General features: G+C 54.9%; 1 protein-coding gene across 28 annotated transcripts in view; it reads right to left on the bottom strand.

The window, feature by feature from the left end:
- The window catches only part of Phldb1 (pleckstrin homology like domain family B member 1), a 47,478-nt gene that overhangs the window by 13,699 nt on the left and 17,009 nt on the right, over window positions 1-16,770 (bottom strand). For 10 of the 28 annotated variants that reach the window (XM_055622188.1, XM_055622190.1, XM_055622189.1 and 7 more), the window contains 10 exons: window positions 13,913-15,261; window positions 10,424-10,705; window positions 9,940-10,080; window positions 9,718-9,855; window positions 7,191-7,319; window positions 6,693-6,848; window positions 4,197-4,307; window positions 3,981-4,070; window positions 3,316-3,459; window positions 1,094-1,234 (listed from right to left, as the gene is read on the bottom strand). In XM_055622188.1, coding sequence (XP_055478163.1) covers window positions 1,094-1,234; window positions 3,316-3,459; window positions 3,981-4,070; window positions 4,197-4,307; window positions 6,693-6,848; window positions 7,191-7,319; window positions 9,718-9,855; window positions 9,940-10,080; window positions 10,424-10,705; window positions 13,913-15,261 — 2,681 coding nt within the window. The remainder of the gene's footprint in view (window positions 1-1,093; window positions 1,235-3,315; window positions 3,460-3,980; window positions 4,071-4,196; window positions 4,308-6,692; window positions 6,849-7,190; window positions 7,320-9,717; window positions 9,856-9,939; window positions 10,081-10,423; window positions 10,706-13,912; window positions 15,262-16,770) is intronic. The other 18 variants (XM_055622196.1, XM_055622195.1, XM_055622194.1 and 15 more) reach the window with 5 other exon arrangements.

A 16,770-nucleotide genomic window follows, 5' to 3' on the forward strand; every position in this document is an offset into this window, starting at 1 on the left:
CCCAACCCTGGATCTGATCTATTCAAGAAGTCAGTGTCAGCTGGGCAGAGCTGGGCAGGAGACTAAGCGGAGGCCAGGCTCCTAGTCCCAACTCTGCCATTAACAGGCTGCGTGGCCTTGAGCCACACAGCTCCCCAGCCTGCACCTGGGCTTTCCCATCTGTAAAGGAAAGGGCAGAGCGAGATTAAGTAAACGCCAAACTCCCTCGCATTGCTGACATGCGGTGAATCTGCTCTTTGGAGTCAGGAGCTCTGAGTCTCCACACTGCTTCCTGGCTGTGTGGCTTAGGTAAGACCACTTTATCTTCCTCTATGCCTCAGCCTTTCATCTGTACACGGAAAGCTAACACCATCTACCTCAAAGGCCTGTGGTGGGTATTCAGTGCCTCAAAACTTGTCAAAGTCTCCAGCCAGAGGTAGCTCATGTGTTAGCTGAATCAAAATCCTCCCAGAGGGACCACAAGATGTTAGCTGAGGCCACAGCTTCAGAGGGTACAGCTCCTTCATTGAAGAACTAATTTTGAAGGTGGAATTATAGGGTCTACGGCACGTAGAGGAAAATTTGGTGGCAGACTACACAAGACCCCTTGCCTCCCACAGCTGGTAGATTGCTGGACCCTAACAAATGACGGTCACACAGATAACTCTCCAGGGCTGTCACTTCAGAGAACCTGTACTCTTTTCTGCCTTCCCATCACCCCTGGGGAAGACCAGGAGAAGAAAACACCAGCAGCTTCCCTAGGTCACACTAGTCCTGCCTGCAACAGGCCCAAGGGCATGTCAAGCCCCCAGTCTAAGTAAGCAACTCTGGGAAGAAAAAACAAAAAACAAACAAACAAAAAAACCACTTTATTATTTTGGTCAGTCAATCCTGACCGCCTTGGACTCGGGTGCTGAGCCACCAGAAGCACAAAGTGCTAGGATGGCAAGCTGGTTGCCCAAGAAAAGGCCCTTGCTGCCCTCTCTGGACCCAGAGGATCCTGCTTGCTTTGCTAACCCCATGACCCTAGATATACATTGTGCCTGACAGACTGGCGGCAGATGCTCAGAGCATACAGGAACAGGACCTGGGGAAGACAGGCAATGCCAGTTACCTGCAGCTGACGGGAAGCTTTGGCAGGCAGAGGTGGGGGAGAGGAGCGAGGGGAGGCTGCAGCAAGGCCAGTCCCCAACCCGGCCATCAGCTCCTGGTACCACTGCTCTAAGTCTACAGCAGGGGGCAGCAGCTTCTCCATCTGGAGGGGCAGGGGGAGGCGGGGAGGAAAGGAAGGGCCAAGACAGGAGGGGAGAGATAGGAAGAAGAGAAAGAAGACAGGGAAGGGAAGGGAAAGGGAGGCCACGTCAGGGAAATGGGAAGGAAGGTATAAGGGAGGGAGGGAGGGGGGAAGGAGGGAAGAAGGAAGGAGGGAGAGCATAAGAAGAAGGAAGAGAAAAACAGTGAGACAACAGTTGCACTGATTGTGCTAAGAGCAAAGAGAAACAGTCGAGCACAAGTTCCAGAGTATAGCCTTATGCTATGTCAGCAGCCAGGCAGCCAGCACCTGCAGTTATCAGGCATAGCCCTAGGCCCTCCGCTGGCTTACACAGAGGCCAGTAGGCAGGGGCCATACACAGTCACACCAGCCGTGGAATGGGGTTGGCAAGGACACACAGACCACCAACCTGAGATGAATGAGTGATGGAAGCGAAGGAAGAAGAGGGCAGCGTGGGAGGAAGACAGGTGATGGGAACCAGGTCCTGGGAGGCAGAAGCCCAGGAAGGCAGGCCTGGTGAAGGGGTTGGGGGCATGGGTGAGGTACCCCATATCACTTTTAGCTGCTCAAGCGTCACGTACTTGAGAGAAGGACAGCCACAGGAGGGAATACAAAAGGTTAATTGGAGTAGAACCCCAGAGATGGTCCTGACCACTAGGGAGGGGAAGGGTAGGAGCACAGAGGAAACCCTAGGGAAGAGAGCCAGCCTCCCCTCACCAAGATGCTCTCCCTGGAGATCAGGAGGCAGGGTTTGTCCCTCCCAGGAACCATTAGGTGCTGAGGAACGCTCCCAAGGTCCCATGGAAGAAAGTGAACCACGTTTCGTCCTCAACAATGCCAAGTAAAGACCCTGTTTGTCCCGGGACCCCACCCAGGCTGAGAGACAATTGAAGCCCTTGGGCATAGGTGGGCACACGCTGTGGCTGATACCTCGCTGTCAGGCAGGGACTGGGGGGGCCTGCTGCGGCAGGTAGCAGAAGCATAGGGGTCGAAGCAAGAGTACAGCTGGAGAACCTGAGTCAGGCTCACATACTCCTAGGGTGCCCAGGGGGATGGGACAGAGAAGAAATTAACAGTTTCAACCAAGTATTTGACACCCCACACTCCATGCCAGGCTAGTGTCGATGCAGAGTCTAGAGTGGAGTCGGGTACCCAGTAGCCAACTATGGCCACAGTGGCTGTGGGGAAAGTGAGCTTGAAAGAGGCAGGCAGAACTGAAAATGTAAAGCACCATTCAACCTCTACTTTGGAGACTAAAATAGCACTTAGTGGCTGCCCTGGGGAGGACCAATGTGACCATCTGTGGACTGGCTCCAAGCTGAGGAAGCCCAGAGAAGGCCTTCCAAAAGCCCAGGAAAAGTGGGACCCAGATCCTAGACCCCATCTGCCTCTATCACACTGGGCATCCCCGGCTGGATACAAGCATGCAGCATTAAGCACTCGTCACAGCACTGCCCAGGAAGTGGAATGGTCCCCAGGGGATAATCATCAGAGCAGGGGAGTGGAGATGTCACTTGGGCCTGAGCAAGAAAAGCTCTGAGAAAGAGGCCTGGCCTTAGCAGAGAGCCACTTCTGTCCCAGCATTAAAATGGGCCCATGGTTCAGGGTAAGTACTTGGAAAGATGTCAGCCCACTTCACTGGAGGTTGGAGCACAGAGACTATGAGTCTCCATCGCCCGTCCTTCAGCCCTGAGTTATCTGGGTGCTGGTCATCCACACTGAGCTCCGGGCAAAGATCTCTAGGCTGTCTACCCAGGGTGTTCAATCTAGCCCCAGAGCCAGACTATCCTCTGGGCTCAAAGACAAGATGGACCAGAGAGTTCAGCGTGTTGTGAACAATGGAGAATGACATGCAGATCACATGCAAATTAAAATGCAAATCAATGCGATTATTTTGCGCCAGCTGCCTACACACTCTGAATGACATGATGGTGCACTCTCAAACAACTGCAGGCCAACTGATATGCCACATGCCCTTTGAGCCCTCCCTGGGAAGAGCTGGAGGCAGAGCAGACGCACGGACAGGCATCAGCAAAGCAGAGCGAATGTTCAGCTGAGGTTACCTCTTGTGCTTTGGGACAGAGCTGAGTGGAAACAGAAGGGGTTAAAGGAACAGAGGAGGCCCCAGCCTGAGAAGACCTTGGGGACAGGCACAGAGCCTTGGTCTCCTGCCCCATCTCTGAGGACTCGGAGATGAGAAGCTGAGCCTACAAGAGGACACATGTTGAGAGGAGCTTCACCCCTAATGCTCAGCTCAACCATCCTGCCCCAGACTGAACTGCCTGGGCAATGAAACAGAGGAGAGGAAAGAAAGGTCAGGAAACCAGGCACATCACGACTGGACTTCCCACACCAGATGTAAAGATCTGGGAAAGAACCATTCAATTCAAGGCCCACCTACTTCTAGGCTGAAAGCCTCGCTCTAGACTGACGCCCAGGAGTTCCAGGGTAAGGAGCCCTAGAGCCCTCTATCCTGTTCAAGGCAGGTCCACCCAGTCCTGCATCTTATTAAATTCTGAGCTCTCCACCACCCCACCTAGGGCCCCTGGGCCTCTCATATATACTCAGCCAAAAGGCTGGTGGCTGTGGAGGGCTAAAGGTCAACCTCCAAGGCCATCCTCTTCAAATCTCTCCAGTTCAGAAGGCCCCTTACTCAACCACCCATGATGAAGGTGCCACACCATGCTCTAAGAGGAGACGCTTAGGATACCCCCCCCAGCCACGGTACCTCTTTGAGGGTCGAGGTGGTCTTCGGAAAAGGCCTGCCTCCGGTGAGCGAATGATACCTCCTCTCCAGCACAGTCAACCTCTCCTTCTCCTGGAGCCCCAAATGGCAGGATCAGAGATATGGCGGGGTCGGAGACAAGGGAGCAAGAGTGAGGCGGGAACCCTGCACTCATCCTCCTCGCTCACTCCCAGCCCCTCAGGAACCAAGGCCGGCTACCTTTTGGAGTAGCTGCAGGGCAGCATTCTTCTCCCGGGCCAGACGCTCTGACTCCTGCACTGCCTGAGCCCGGATCTGCCCAGCCTGACTGTCCAGTACAGCTAGACGCTCCTGAGGAAACGGGATGAAATCAGGCCCTGGAGGGACATCACTCAGCCTACAGCCTGACTGCTTCTCCGGTCCAGAGACCCAGGATGCTGTGAAGGCAACTGCCACACTCTCCTGCTTGGCCTCAACTCACCCCAGGAGAATTCTGGCTAACCAGGTCAGTTCCTTCTCGTGTTCTTCCCTTGTGTCATCAGGCACGATGAAACCAATTTCCTTAGCCTCTGTTCCCTCACCCCATAGCCAATGGCTAACCCCAACAGGGCTCGGCACAGCACCTGGCTCAATAATCATATGCTAAAGGAAAATGAAAATATTTTGAGAGGAGAAGATGAGAGCTAGGCAAAATATGTTGGCTTGATCTCAAGATAGTCTTCAACCATCACTCTTAGGAGCAGCACAGGAGAGAGGGAAACACGAAGAAGGGAACTCTCCTAAACCTGGGAGTCAGCCCACGCAGAAACGGAAGCGGCACCCAGGAATCCTCACAGCAGCAGCCGCCACTTACTCGGAACGTAGGAGGACTTGCAGGTGCCGCTGAATGGTTTTAATCTGTTACTTCATCTAATCTTATGCAGCAGGTGCCTTTTTGCCTGTTTTAGAGATGAGAACGCTGGCATGTTTAGGAGCTAAGAGTTCCTGGGTAGTAGTCAGTGGTACACTTCTAGTCCTGCTAGAAAGAGACCTGTAGGATCCCAAGGCCATCGTCCTCAACCACTCTGAACCATAGTAGAGAGATATAGTGCTCCAGGGAAGACAGAGCCTGAGGGGACTCAGCAGGGCAGGGGCTGGACAAAGCTCACAGCGGGTATAGGGAAGACTGTCAACACACACACACACCAGGTGTTAGGGGCTGGTCTGGTCTCCCAGGGCCCCAGGGCTGGGCACAAAGAGAAGAGACACAGTCCCTAGACTTGATCCCTCCAGGACCTCCAAGGCATGGCTCAGCCGACCTTGGGCTCCCAGCTGTACCCTCCAGGCGAAGAGGAAGAACAGTGAAGAGGTGCCAACCCACCTCGCATGTGGCACAGCAGAAAAATGAAGCCTGGTGTGCTTGGGTTCCCACCCCGACTCTGAAGCTTATAATGCTGGAAGGCTGTGTGCAAAACAGCTGGATTTCTGAGCCCCAGTTACTCATCTATAAAATGAGGCAATACTCTAAGACCAGCACGAGACACCCCAAGGGAAGGTCCTAGCAGGGATTCTGCCGCATGAGCCTGGGAAACGTTAGTTTTCTTCCACTCCTAAACATACTTATTTCTTTTCTTTTACCTGTATTTGTGTGCCTGAGTGTATGTCTGTGTACCATGTGTGTACAGGAGCCAGTGAGGGTCAGAAAAGATGTCGGATCCCCTGGACCAGGGTTAGAGATGATTGTAAACCACCATGTGGGTGACAGGAATCTAATGTGGGTCCTCTGGAAAAGCAGCCAGTGCTCTTAGCTTCTGAGCCATCTCTCCCATCCCCAAAGGTGCATTTTTACAGCAAAACAGCTCAGGGAGGGAAACAAGGGATCTGGATTTATGACAACCAGTGGCTCCCTCTTGCCACCAAACCCCAGGCTGGCCAGCAAGCCCCCATCTCACATCTGGACCCCACTCCCTAGATCTCACGGTCCTCACCTTCCACACTCTAGCCAGGAAACTGCCCATGAACGTCACATGGGCCTTTGACATGGGTATCAGCCACAGACTCTGGCATCCCCTAGGACGCCTCCCTAATCCTTTCCTGTAACACACGTCCCTCTCTGTGTTACAGTCTATGCCGGGTGTGGCTGAGACCACAGCTAGAGTAAATCAGAACTGACCAGGGACAAGGCTCCATCTTCTAACTTTGCATACAGTCATGGCTGAGCTGGAGCAAAGCAGGACCTCAAGCAGATTCCTACATCAGGTAGCTAGGCTAGCATCCAGATCTTAGGTCTCTGTGTGCGTTCCAGCACTTCCCACAGCTCTAGAAGGTGGAGGACAGGGCTGGAGATATAGCTGAACGACAGGTATATGCTTAGCATACAGAAGGCCCTGGGCTTAATCTCCAACAACATTCAAGGGCACCTCAGCTAGTTGCCTCCTCCATCTCTACTCTCTTTTCCTGGACAAACCACTGGCAGCTCCCCATGTGAGCCAATTCCACTTTTCCTTGATAGACGGTGGACAGGCAGGGTTTAGTAATACTAGCTATCTTTGCTGAGTCCTGTTCACCATCATATTCTATTCTGCCTTCCCGTACTAGTTTCACGACAGCCCTACAGTTCTCATTTTCACTGATAGTCACTAGGAAAAGGAGACACAAAAAAGATGCCGTTAATTTTTATACGTCACAGGCTGAGAGTCAATTTCAGGTCACCAGCCTCTACGCTGCATCAGGGCTGTAGGGGAGTGAGCCGCGCACCTTCCTCTGGGCTACGCTGCGCAGCAGCTCAGCCTTGCTCCGCAGCAGCCCCTGGCCGGCCAGCTCCCGCTCCTCCTCCACGCGACTCTCCCGCTCCAGCTGCTGGAACTCCAGGTCCTCAAAGAGCTTCGTCTCAGTCTCTAGAGCGTCTGCCTCCTTCAACGACAGTGACATCGGGGTTGGGTGGCAGACACTCTCAAAACCACTCTGGGCCAGGAAGGCCAGGCCACAGAGCCATACATTTTGGGGGGCTGGACCCGGGGAAACTGGGGATGGAAGCAGCCCCACTGCCCAACTCCCTCTGCTCATTTGGCTGAGCCCTTTTTCGCGGACACCGCGGTCTGGAGCGCTGATCCCCACCCAACTTTGCCGGTCCCTGCACCGACCCTGGTGTGCGGCAGGTACTGCAGGGGCCAGGCGGTCCTGTCCCACCGCTCTCCTGTCTTCGGTCTGGGCGGTGGCCCACGGGGGCCGGGGGAGGGGGCTGGTGGAACTGACCCTTCTCAGCTGCTCCTGTAACTGTTCCCGCACTGACTCGGGGCAGTTATCGAGCTGCGTCTGGAGCTCGGCGTAGAGCGCCTGGCGGGCCTCCAGGTGCCTCCGTCCTGCGGCCAGCTCCGCCCTCTCCTGGTCGGCGGGAGGGGAGGGAGGCGGGGCACAGGGGAGAGAGAACACACACTCCTCAACTCCGGCCCGGCGCGGCGGTGCGGGGGGCGGGGGCGGGCACTGGGGTACACCGGGAGGTGGGGGCAAGCACCGAGACGGAGGAGAGCAGGAGAGGAAGGAGGGCACGTGGGAGGCGAGAAGCAAGGAGCAGAGGTGTAAGACGGGACTGAGGCAGGGGAGGGTGTAACAAAGGCAGAGGTGTGGGGGCAGGGTGGAAATGTTGGTCCCTTTAGAAATGTTTAGGTGGGTCCTAAGACAGGACCTTCCGTTTCCGCCCCGAACCAAAGTCAAAGCTGATGCAACGCGGCAAGAAAAGAGCCTCGAGCTTGATCACTGTCCCGAGACCAAAATTTAACCCTGGGGGAAATGGGAGTGATGGGAAAGGTTAAATCCAAGAGTGAAGAGTCAATGGGGAGCTGAAGACGTTAAGAGTTACAGCGGTGCAGCCGGGGGACCCCAGCCCAACCCCCATGGCCTCCCTCCCCTCCTGCCCAGGGTGGGGGTGGGGTGCCAGCAAAGCAGGCTGAACTTCAGTAGGGATGAGGGTTGCAATTAGTTCGGCCCGTTGCCATGGTAATAGGAGCCCCAGGAGTGGATACAGGGAGGAGGTGGATGGCTCTGTCTGGGGCGAGATGACACCTCTGAGGGCGGAAAGGGGGACGAGGGGAGGAGTTGGTGAGTCACCCCTCCGAAGGACAGGCAGAGGAGAAACTATGATTACTGATTCCAAAGCCAGAGTGGGGCCATGGGCTGGGAGCCGGGAGGGAAAGTCAAGAGAACCTTCCCAACACTACCATCATCATCATCACCATCACCACCACCACTACCACTTTCACCATCACACCTCAACCACCTGGACCGGAAGGAAGGCAAAATCCAGACCTCTGGGCAATCTCTGTTAAATGAGGCTAGCCAGGTTGCTTGTGGACCGCCTTATGCCAAAGGAATATAACCCTACGCTGCACCTGCCCATCCTTGGTCAGGCCAGTCCTGACGTCTGCCTTTAAATTATCCTGTGTTCTAGGGGGTCTCCAAGAGTAGAGGGAGGGAAAGGACCATCTGAATTCAGAGACACAAGGATGGGTAGCCACTCAGTGGGTGGAAAGGCCCTGTCCAAGCCCTCCAAGGCTGTGTCCACATCTGGATCTCCTTATCACTCAGCTCCTGCTGGCTCCGCAGAAGGGACAAATAGCTCACTCCACCTCAAATCCCTGCCCTTTAGGAAGCTGCCAAAATTCTCCAGGCAGCAGCCCAGACCAGTCCAGTAGGAGGTGCTGTTTGGGCAGGGCAACTCTGGCCATGCGTACTTCTGTCCACCGCCCCCCACCCCAGACATGCTCAAGAACCCTTATATCCCTCCTTCCAGTGTTCCACTAAGCAAAGTTTAGCTGTGCCTTCCTGCCAGTTGCTTTCTGATAATGGGGTCCCACACCAAGAAAAGGAGGCAACGTTAGAGGGGAGAGCCCAGGGGCACGAAGGCACCCATGGAGTTAGTAAAGCTGGCATGACTCAGCCCTGCCTGGGTGGCCTGGCAGTTAGGGCATGCGGAGAGCCCAGGACATTGATTAGAGGGGGCGTTAGTGCAGGCCTGGTCGGCAAGCATAGGGTTAATCCGGCACAGAATCTGGGAGTGTGGTTTTGGGGGCCAGAGCCAAAGCTCCATTTAAAAAAAGAAAAAGGGGGGGAGCAATGAAATTTTAAGATCCTCAAAATTAAGACCAAAATGAAGATAGCTCTCAAAAATAATCCAGAAGGAAAATTAAACGTCTTAGAAAAATAGTGTCAAATCCAGAAATAGATGAACCCTCTCCACTTCAGAACTTTTGGCACGCCGTTGGGTATCTTGGACATGGCTGGCATAACCCCTGTGGGACAGAGCAGCCCCTGAATACTGGCACGCAATCTGAAAGGGGTAAGGGCAGAGCTGGGACCATCTGGGATGGGAGGCTGCAGATCCTGATGATAGGAAACAGAGGCCTGTGGGCCATCTCCCAAAGACCACATCCTAAGCACTGAGGCATGCTTGAGGGAGGTTTCTCCTCAGGGTGGGTTCCAAACCTGAACCATATCCCCACCCCAACAGCACCAGTCCTTCAGGCTGTGCTCACTGCCCACGAAAGGGCTTTGGCACTTCCTAGAAGAACCTTGCAGGCTCCAGAATGGCAGGCACCCAGGCAACCAGAGGTAGCACAGAGATCTAGATAAATGAGACCCCAGACACCAGCCCAGCCCCTGGCAGTACCGTCCAAGCTTGTACCTTCCACAGAGAACAAGGACCTCTGTCCCTGGAGGGCTACAGAGACCACTTGGTGTGCAGGATGGGTGCTGAGGGTGCCACTGGTAGTCAGGTTTGGGTTACCTTGTCCCTCTCCTTCTGGATGCCTGCGTCCAAGGCCACCAGCTTCTCCTGCAGCTGGTCCACCGCCCTTTGTTCTTTCTGCAGCAGGGCTCGCTCGGCCTCCCTCTCCCCCTGCAGCAGGGCCCTCTCCATTTCAGCCTAGACACAGACACCAAGCTCCTCAGGGCAGGGAACTCAGGGTGGCACCCACCCCAGGGCCTGCATTTCTCCCAGCCGCCTCACCTCTCGGGCTGCCTCCTGCAGCTGCTGCTCCAGCTCCTTCACACGGACCTTCAGCTGTTCTACACGCCCCAGAACCTGAGCCCGCTCCTCTTCCACAGCCAGCACCTCTCCCTGGAGCTTCGTGCCAGGAGCATCTTCGTGCTGAAGGGGAAGAGTGCCCGTGGAAGAAGACTAGATAGAACCTTCCAGATCAGATCACACATTTCCTCGGAGCACTTGTAAGGGTTAACTAGACTAAAACAAGAGGCTACTTTCTTCCAATCCAGGCAGCTCTGCTATAGGGAAAAGATTTACCAGAGTGCCAAGGTTGGGTGGGGACCTAAGGAAAAACAGGTTGTAAAGCACATTTATAGCTTGGGAAAGTCATAGTCACCTCCTTTCCCTCCTCACACCCCAGTTCTTCACTTCCGGCCTCATTTAAACCTTGATCCTTTCACTACCCCTTCACCACATCAGCCCTGGCTCCGCCCCCTGGTCCCCTCACCTCCTGCTGGGTGCTCTCCGTGCTGCTGCACTCCTCTTTGAGATTTTCCTCATCAGAGCGCTCCATGCTCTCCCACAGGCGCTGTGAGGCACCTCCACACTCCTCACCGCTCCTTCCAGGGACCACTATGGCTCCTGCCAAGCCTCTGGAGGGCCTCCTGCCTGCCAATGCCAGTGCTGCAGTGGCCTCTCCAATACTGGGCAGTTCCCCAGCCTCAGGTCCAGAGTCAGCTCGGCTGTACTCGGCACACAGGTTCAGGATGGTCTCCAGGCGCTGGCGTTCCTGGGGACAATGAACAGGGCAAGAATGAGAAGCAGAAATCTGAGAGCCAGTGTGGCTTGAGCCAGGGTGTGTTGAACCCTGGGGACTCTGGGCTCAGCATCACAAGGATAGCCTCAACCTTAAGATCTATGGGAAGCTAGGTGTGGTGGCTGAAGTTTTAATCCCAGCACTCTGGAGGCAGAGAGTGGCAGACCTCAAAATCTGAGGCCAGCCTGCTCTACACAGTGAGATTCAGGGCAGTCAGCAAAAGACTACACAGTGAGACCCTGTCTTTAAAAAACAAAACAAAACTGTGGGAGGCAGAGGGAAAGAGGGTTCCTCTCAAATGGGCAAGAGGATGTGGCCATATGCCACCTGTCCATGTGGCCAGCCCCTCCCATCTTCCTGTTTATTTTCCCTTTCTATTCTATCCTAGGATGAGACTTCTTCATAGTCACACAGAGACACATCCAAACACACAAGGGAACACGCAGGGGTAAGCAGCCTAAAGACCATAATGAGGCCAGGCGTGGTGGCGCATTCCTTTAACCCCAGCACTCAGGAGGTAGAGGCAGGGGGATCTCTGTGAGTTCAAGGCCAGCAAGGTCTACAGTGCAAGTTGCCAGCCAGCCAGGACTACACAGAGAAGGCCTGTCTTCAAAAACCAAAAGACCATGAGACACAGGGCTGTCTAGGTGCTCATGTTGACACCGGTACATCCGTAGGCACAGTGTCAAAGGGCACACAGATACACTGGTTCTGTCACACGGGCACACAGAGAGTGCCCCGGGAGGTACATGAGCATTAACGGGTAGGTACGCACAAAGACGCCAGCCCTGACACGCACACACGCAGCGATAAACACAGTCTGCAGACGGCTGGGTGGGCACCTGCAGACAGACGGGGTTGGAAAGGAGGCCATGGGCCACAGGATCTCACCGTCCAGATAGAGAAGAAAGGCAGAAAGGACACTTTTTCCAGTCCCACCTCAGCTCCAAGTCACCTAAGGCAACATAAACTAGCCAGGTGCAAGCAAGTTCTCCATGGCCTGCCAATCTAGTCTCTCACTGTAAATCCTGACACAGGCATGGCCACTTCTCAGGTGCCTAGGCCGTAAGGGAACTATGGCCATCATGTTCCTGGTCTCTGTCCTACTTACCCATTTCTAACACCCAAGCCCTGACTTTCAAACCCAGAGCTTATAGTGCCTTCTGGGGTCTCTGACGTTGAGTCTCTCTCACTACCTACATTTTGGTCTCAACTTCCCATCCCACAACACTTACCCAGTGTCCTTCCTGCTGCTTGCCCAGTTCTGTGGCGAAAAATCCAGGAACCAAGCCTCAGCACCCAGGAGGTTGGGCCAATGCCTCACCCCCGCCCTAGGACCCAGATAAGCAGCCTGGCTAAGGTGGGAGGGGCAGGGTGCGGGCGGCCTCTGACTTAAAGTGGCAGGTGGGGCAGGTCAGGGCTAGTGGTGAGGTGTGTACCTGTTTGGGGGGTTAGGGGTGGGGAGGTTGGGCCCAGCACTGACTATGCCAGGCTCATCTTCCCTCCCAGGATGAGGATCTAGGGTCACCAAAGCTCAACAGTGATGAGAAGATGCAATAAAGAAAAGACCAGGGGTTCTGGCAAGTATACTGCCCCACACCCTCACCCCAAACTGACCGCTCTCTTCCCAGATTCTTCAGACAAATGTCCTCCTCAAACCAATTCCAGGGTACCCGAATTCCCCAAAACCCTGGGCTTCTGCTCTCAAGGCGAGGAAGGGAGAATCCATGTTTTTGTATTTTGGCTTGGAGCGTATACACAGCAGCAAATGTCCCTGGAGCTCCCGATGCTATTTGGGGGAACCCCAGCCCCCTCCCAGCTCAGATGCCATCTCTAGGACAGCTGCCCAGAACCACGCCCAGACTCAGCAGCACCCACATTTATGCATGCAGACACATACAATCACGGAGGCAGGCCAGGGGGGCTGCCCACCCTGTTTTTGTCTCTTCTTCAGTACCATACTCTTAGAAAGGACCCACCTGGGCCAGAGTCAGTGGGTCACGCCCATCTGTAGATGCCAAAGAGAAGCAAGAAAGGGGGACCAGGATTTTCCTAAAGAACAAGACACTTGCTGTGTAAACCTGATGACCTAAGCGTGGTCCCTGGAACCCATGCAAAGGTGAAAGGACAGATGACCCCACAAAAATTGTCCTCTGGCCTCCACACTCTTTGTGGCATGAGCCTTCATCAGCGCACACACACACACACACACACACACACACACACACACACACACACACTAAATACTTTAAAAGAAGACGCCTCCTCCTCCCCCACAGTCCAGGCACGGTGATACATGTGCGTAATGTCAGTACTCAGGAGGCAGTAGAAAGATCATGAATTCAAGCTCAATCTGGACCACACAGCAAGCTTGCAGCCCCACTGGATTACAGTGAGACCCTGTTTCATAGAACCAAAAAAAAAAAAAAAAAGAGGAGGCGAGAAAAATAATTCTAGGGCTGGGGTACACCTCAACAGAAGAGCGCTGCCTCGACAGGCCAAAGTCCTAGGTTCAGTGTCTACACCACAAACAGAAAAGGCCGAAGTAATGTTCCTCTTTGGGCCTCAGCCTCAAAACTTGCTTTTCAAACTTCGGGATTCGAGGCTTCATCGTAAAATACTGTGCTCTGGTAAGCAATGTGAACCTAACTCACACACCAAAACAAATGATCTGCCACAGAATAAAAGGACAATCAGCAAGAATTTGAAACAAAGCCTCAGGGCTTGGAAGACGGCTCTGTTGGTAAAGCTCTTGAGGACTTAAGTTCCGTCTTCCAGTAACTCCAGTGCAGGGGAAGGCAGGGACAGATGATCCCTGGGACTTGCTGGCCAGCCAGTTCAGCTAAATTAGAATGCTGCAGGTTCAATTTCAGACTGTCTCAAAAGAATAAAGTGAAGAGCAATTGAGGAAAACACTATCCACGAATCTCTGGCCTACACAGAGACACAGAAATGCACATGTGTGCATACACACATACAAAAATAAATAAAAATTTAAAAAGCCTTAAGAGATTTCAAAGAAGGTTCCTCTTCAGGGCACCAGGATCATGGGATACTGGTCACGTATCCCGAAGATGCCCAGGCTCTTTACGTGGCCCCTCCCCCTCTGCCAGCTGGCCTGCCCACACCCTGGCGGAGATGCTGCCTTGGGCAGCAGCAGCCTCCCTGGCATTGGCTCACCAGCCTCTCCATCTCCTGCTCCCGGAGCCGTTCTTGGCGCTGCCGTCGGTGATACTCCAGGAGATCTTCCTCATTGTCACTGATCTCCGTGATACTATTTTTCCTCTCCCTTGGCATGGGCACCCGCAAGTCCCCACTGGAAAGCTTCCTCTGAGCACGGGGGCTCTGACGAGGTGAGGCCCCGGTAAGGGAGCCCAGACTGTAGGCTGGGCTCAGCCTGCCACTGAAGCTGCCCTTGCGAGGTGCCAGGGACTCCCCGAGCGTGGGCGAGGGACTCCGAGTCCTGCGGCCCCGTGCTCCTAGAGTCAGGGAGAAGTCCTCCGGTGAAGCACCATGGGCTGCCCAGCGCCGGGGCCGGGGACTCTCTGCTACTTCCCTGCTTAGCTTGGAATCTGGGGTAGTCCGGGCTGGCAGTGGGGACAGAGCCCTTCGAGACAGAGATGGACTCAAAGGGGGTAGTTCTCGCATACTGTCCAGGCCCCGCCGGCCCAGGTGGGGACTCTCAGGAGGCTGGAGGGTACGAGTTGCTGACCCATCTGAAAAGGTTCGTCCCACCAGCTGTCGAGAGGGGCTGGTCGTTAGCACCCGCTCTGTGCTTGGGGCCTCACGGAAAGGACTGGGAGGGCGGTCCTGGAGTGTGCCGACCTTGCTGCGCGGAGCGGGGACTGGAGGCTGGAATTTGGGGCTGCCAGGAATACTGGTGGGTTGGCTGCGGGCACCGGAAGATGGATATTCACTCAGGCTGATGGCCACCACAGGCAACTGTCCACCTAGCCGGGGGCTCTCAGTGGTTCTGCGGGCCTCAGCCAAGACTGTGGCTGCAGGACTGTCTGTCAGAAGACCTCGGAGACCAGGACTGGGAGGTCTCTCATGACTCCCTTTTCTGCCCATCCGGGGACTTTCAGAGGAGCGGGCACCACTTGGGCGAGACTGTGGGGGTTGCAGAGCCAAATGGTAGCTAGAGGAACGTGCAGGCACCAGGGGGGGCACAGAAGGTCCTGGTTCCTGCCCACTGGGTGAGTGGCTGGCACAGCTTCCACTGCTGGCTGGTGAGGAAAGTGGAGAGAAGGCTGGAGAGGTGTTCTCATAGCTGGAGCCCACAGACATGGCACCAGGGCTGGTTGCAGGGGACAACAGGTAGCGCCCGCCATTAGCCATTGGTGACAGCGGGGATGTGGCGGCAGGCTTCTTGCCAGCAGCTCCCGGCTCCTCTAGCACCAGGGAGTCCATGATTTCCTGCAGGTCCTTTTCAATAGAGCTCACCAGGGAACTGTGGCTGCCACAGGCTGAAGGTCCCCGGGTCGCAGGCTGTGCCGTGTGGTTCCCATTGACCAGGCTCTCTGATTCAGCTGAGGGGAAATGCAAAGAGGCCTCAAGCTCTGGTTTTTGGCTTTAGGGAGACGCATACATGCGTAATCAAGAAATTACCACATAACCAAATCCTAGGGCAACAGGGCCAGGTTGGTTCTGGAGAAGGAGCCAGGAGAGCTGAGTTCTGGCATCACCCACCTCTGCCACTGACCTGTTCTGCAACCTAGGCCAAACCCTCTTGCCCTGAGCTCCCCTCCTATAAAAGAAGATGATAGGCAGGGCCTCCCTGGCTCTAACACAGAATGACTCAGGACGGAGTCAGCAACAACACCAGCTTTCTTCTAAGTCCAGCTGTCTTCAACTCACCCCAACAATACAGTCCTCCATGCCTTGGTTTCCCCAACTTCCTGTGCCACTCTTTGGGGGAAGAGCAAGCAGGCACACAGCAAAAGAGATGTGGACCCACTGTAGAGGTGGCCAGAACTTCCAAGGCTTCTTAGTCTAAGAGGACACCAGAGCCTCTCAGTACAACAGTCAGAGGCTGGGGCTGGGGCTGGGGCTGGGGCTGGGGCTCCAGGGCTGATGAGCGGTGAATGCGGTACCAGCTTCTTCAACACAACACAGGAGAAGGATCTGCTAATGGCTTGTGCCTGGAAGCCTGGCTGAAGAGCCTCCAGGTACAGCCCAGTGTCTCCAATTATTCCATTAAGCCACACCAGCAAGAGCTGGCTTTCGCCTGGCCCTAGCCCTTGTTAACCAACCAGGAGTTTACAATCCTCAAACCCAAACAGCTATAGGAGTGACATGACCAGACTGGGCTGGGGGCAAAGAGAGTCGTCCCCCGCCAGGGGACTGAACGACATAGGTGCAGGGAGTGAAGAAAAGAATGGGTTTGCAAGATGGCATTTGGGTCTAAAACTAGTCAGAGGGGGCTCCGTGTATTCTCAGTGACCATGTGCCATTCCTGAAGTCCCCAGACTACGGAGGTGACTAATAACCATCCCGTCAAGTGACCCTGCCACAGAATCAGCATGGGACCCTCTAGCCCCATAGCCATCTGAATGCCACCACAGAGCCTGGGTGGCACGCACACTGCTAGCCTCCCCATCTGCACCCCACCCCCTGGGCAGCCGGCTGAGGGGCCTGTGTTGATTCCTACAACAATCACCAATTCTCTTCTATGGATCAATAATTCGCACACGAGCTGCAGCTGCTCTCTGAGTCATCGGTCAGCATGGCATGGCCTGAGGGTTAAGTAGTGCCTCAGGACATGATCACCAGCAGGTGGGACCCCTCAGAGGCTACTAAGGGTTCATCATAAGACTCAGGTCCCCTCAAGTGAGGCACTCTGGCGACGATTCAAGAGGGCCAGTGTCCCAGACACCGAGGGGCATCCTCCAAGGCAGTAAGGTTCCAGGCTACAGAACCCTGACTATTCCCTCAAGGCACATGACTTCCCAGTCTGACCCAAGTATCACTGCCTTGGATCTTTTCCAGTGGCCCTATGGCCCAGCATTCTCCATAACCCCATGGCAGGTGGCAGTGAG

This window comes from Psammomys obesus, unplaced genomic scaffold (genome assembly GCF_907164565.1).
Source record: "Psammomys obesus unplaced genomic scaffold, mPsaObe1.curated_primary_1811, whole genome shotgun sequence".
Classification (NCBI taxonomy): Eukaryota; Metazoa; Chordata; class Mammalia; order Rodentia; family Muridae; genus Psammomys; species Psammomys obesus.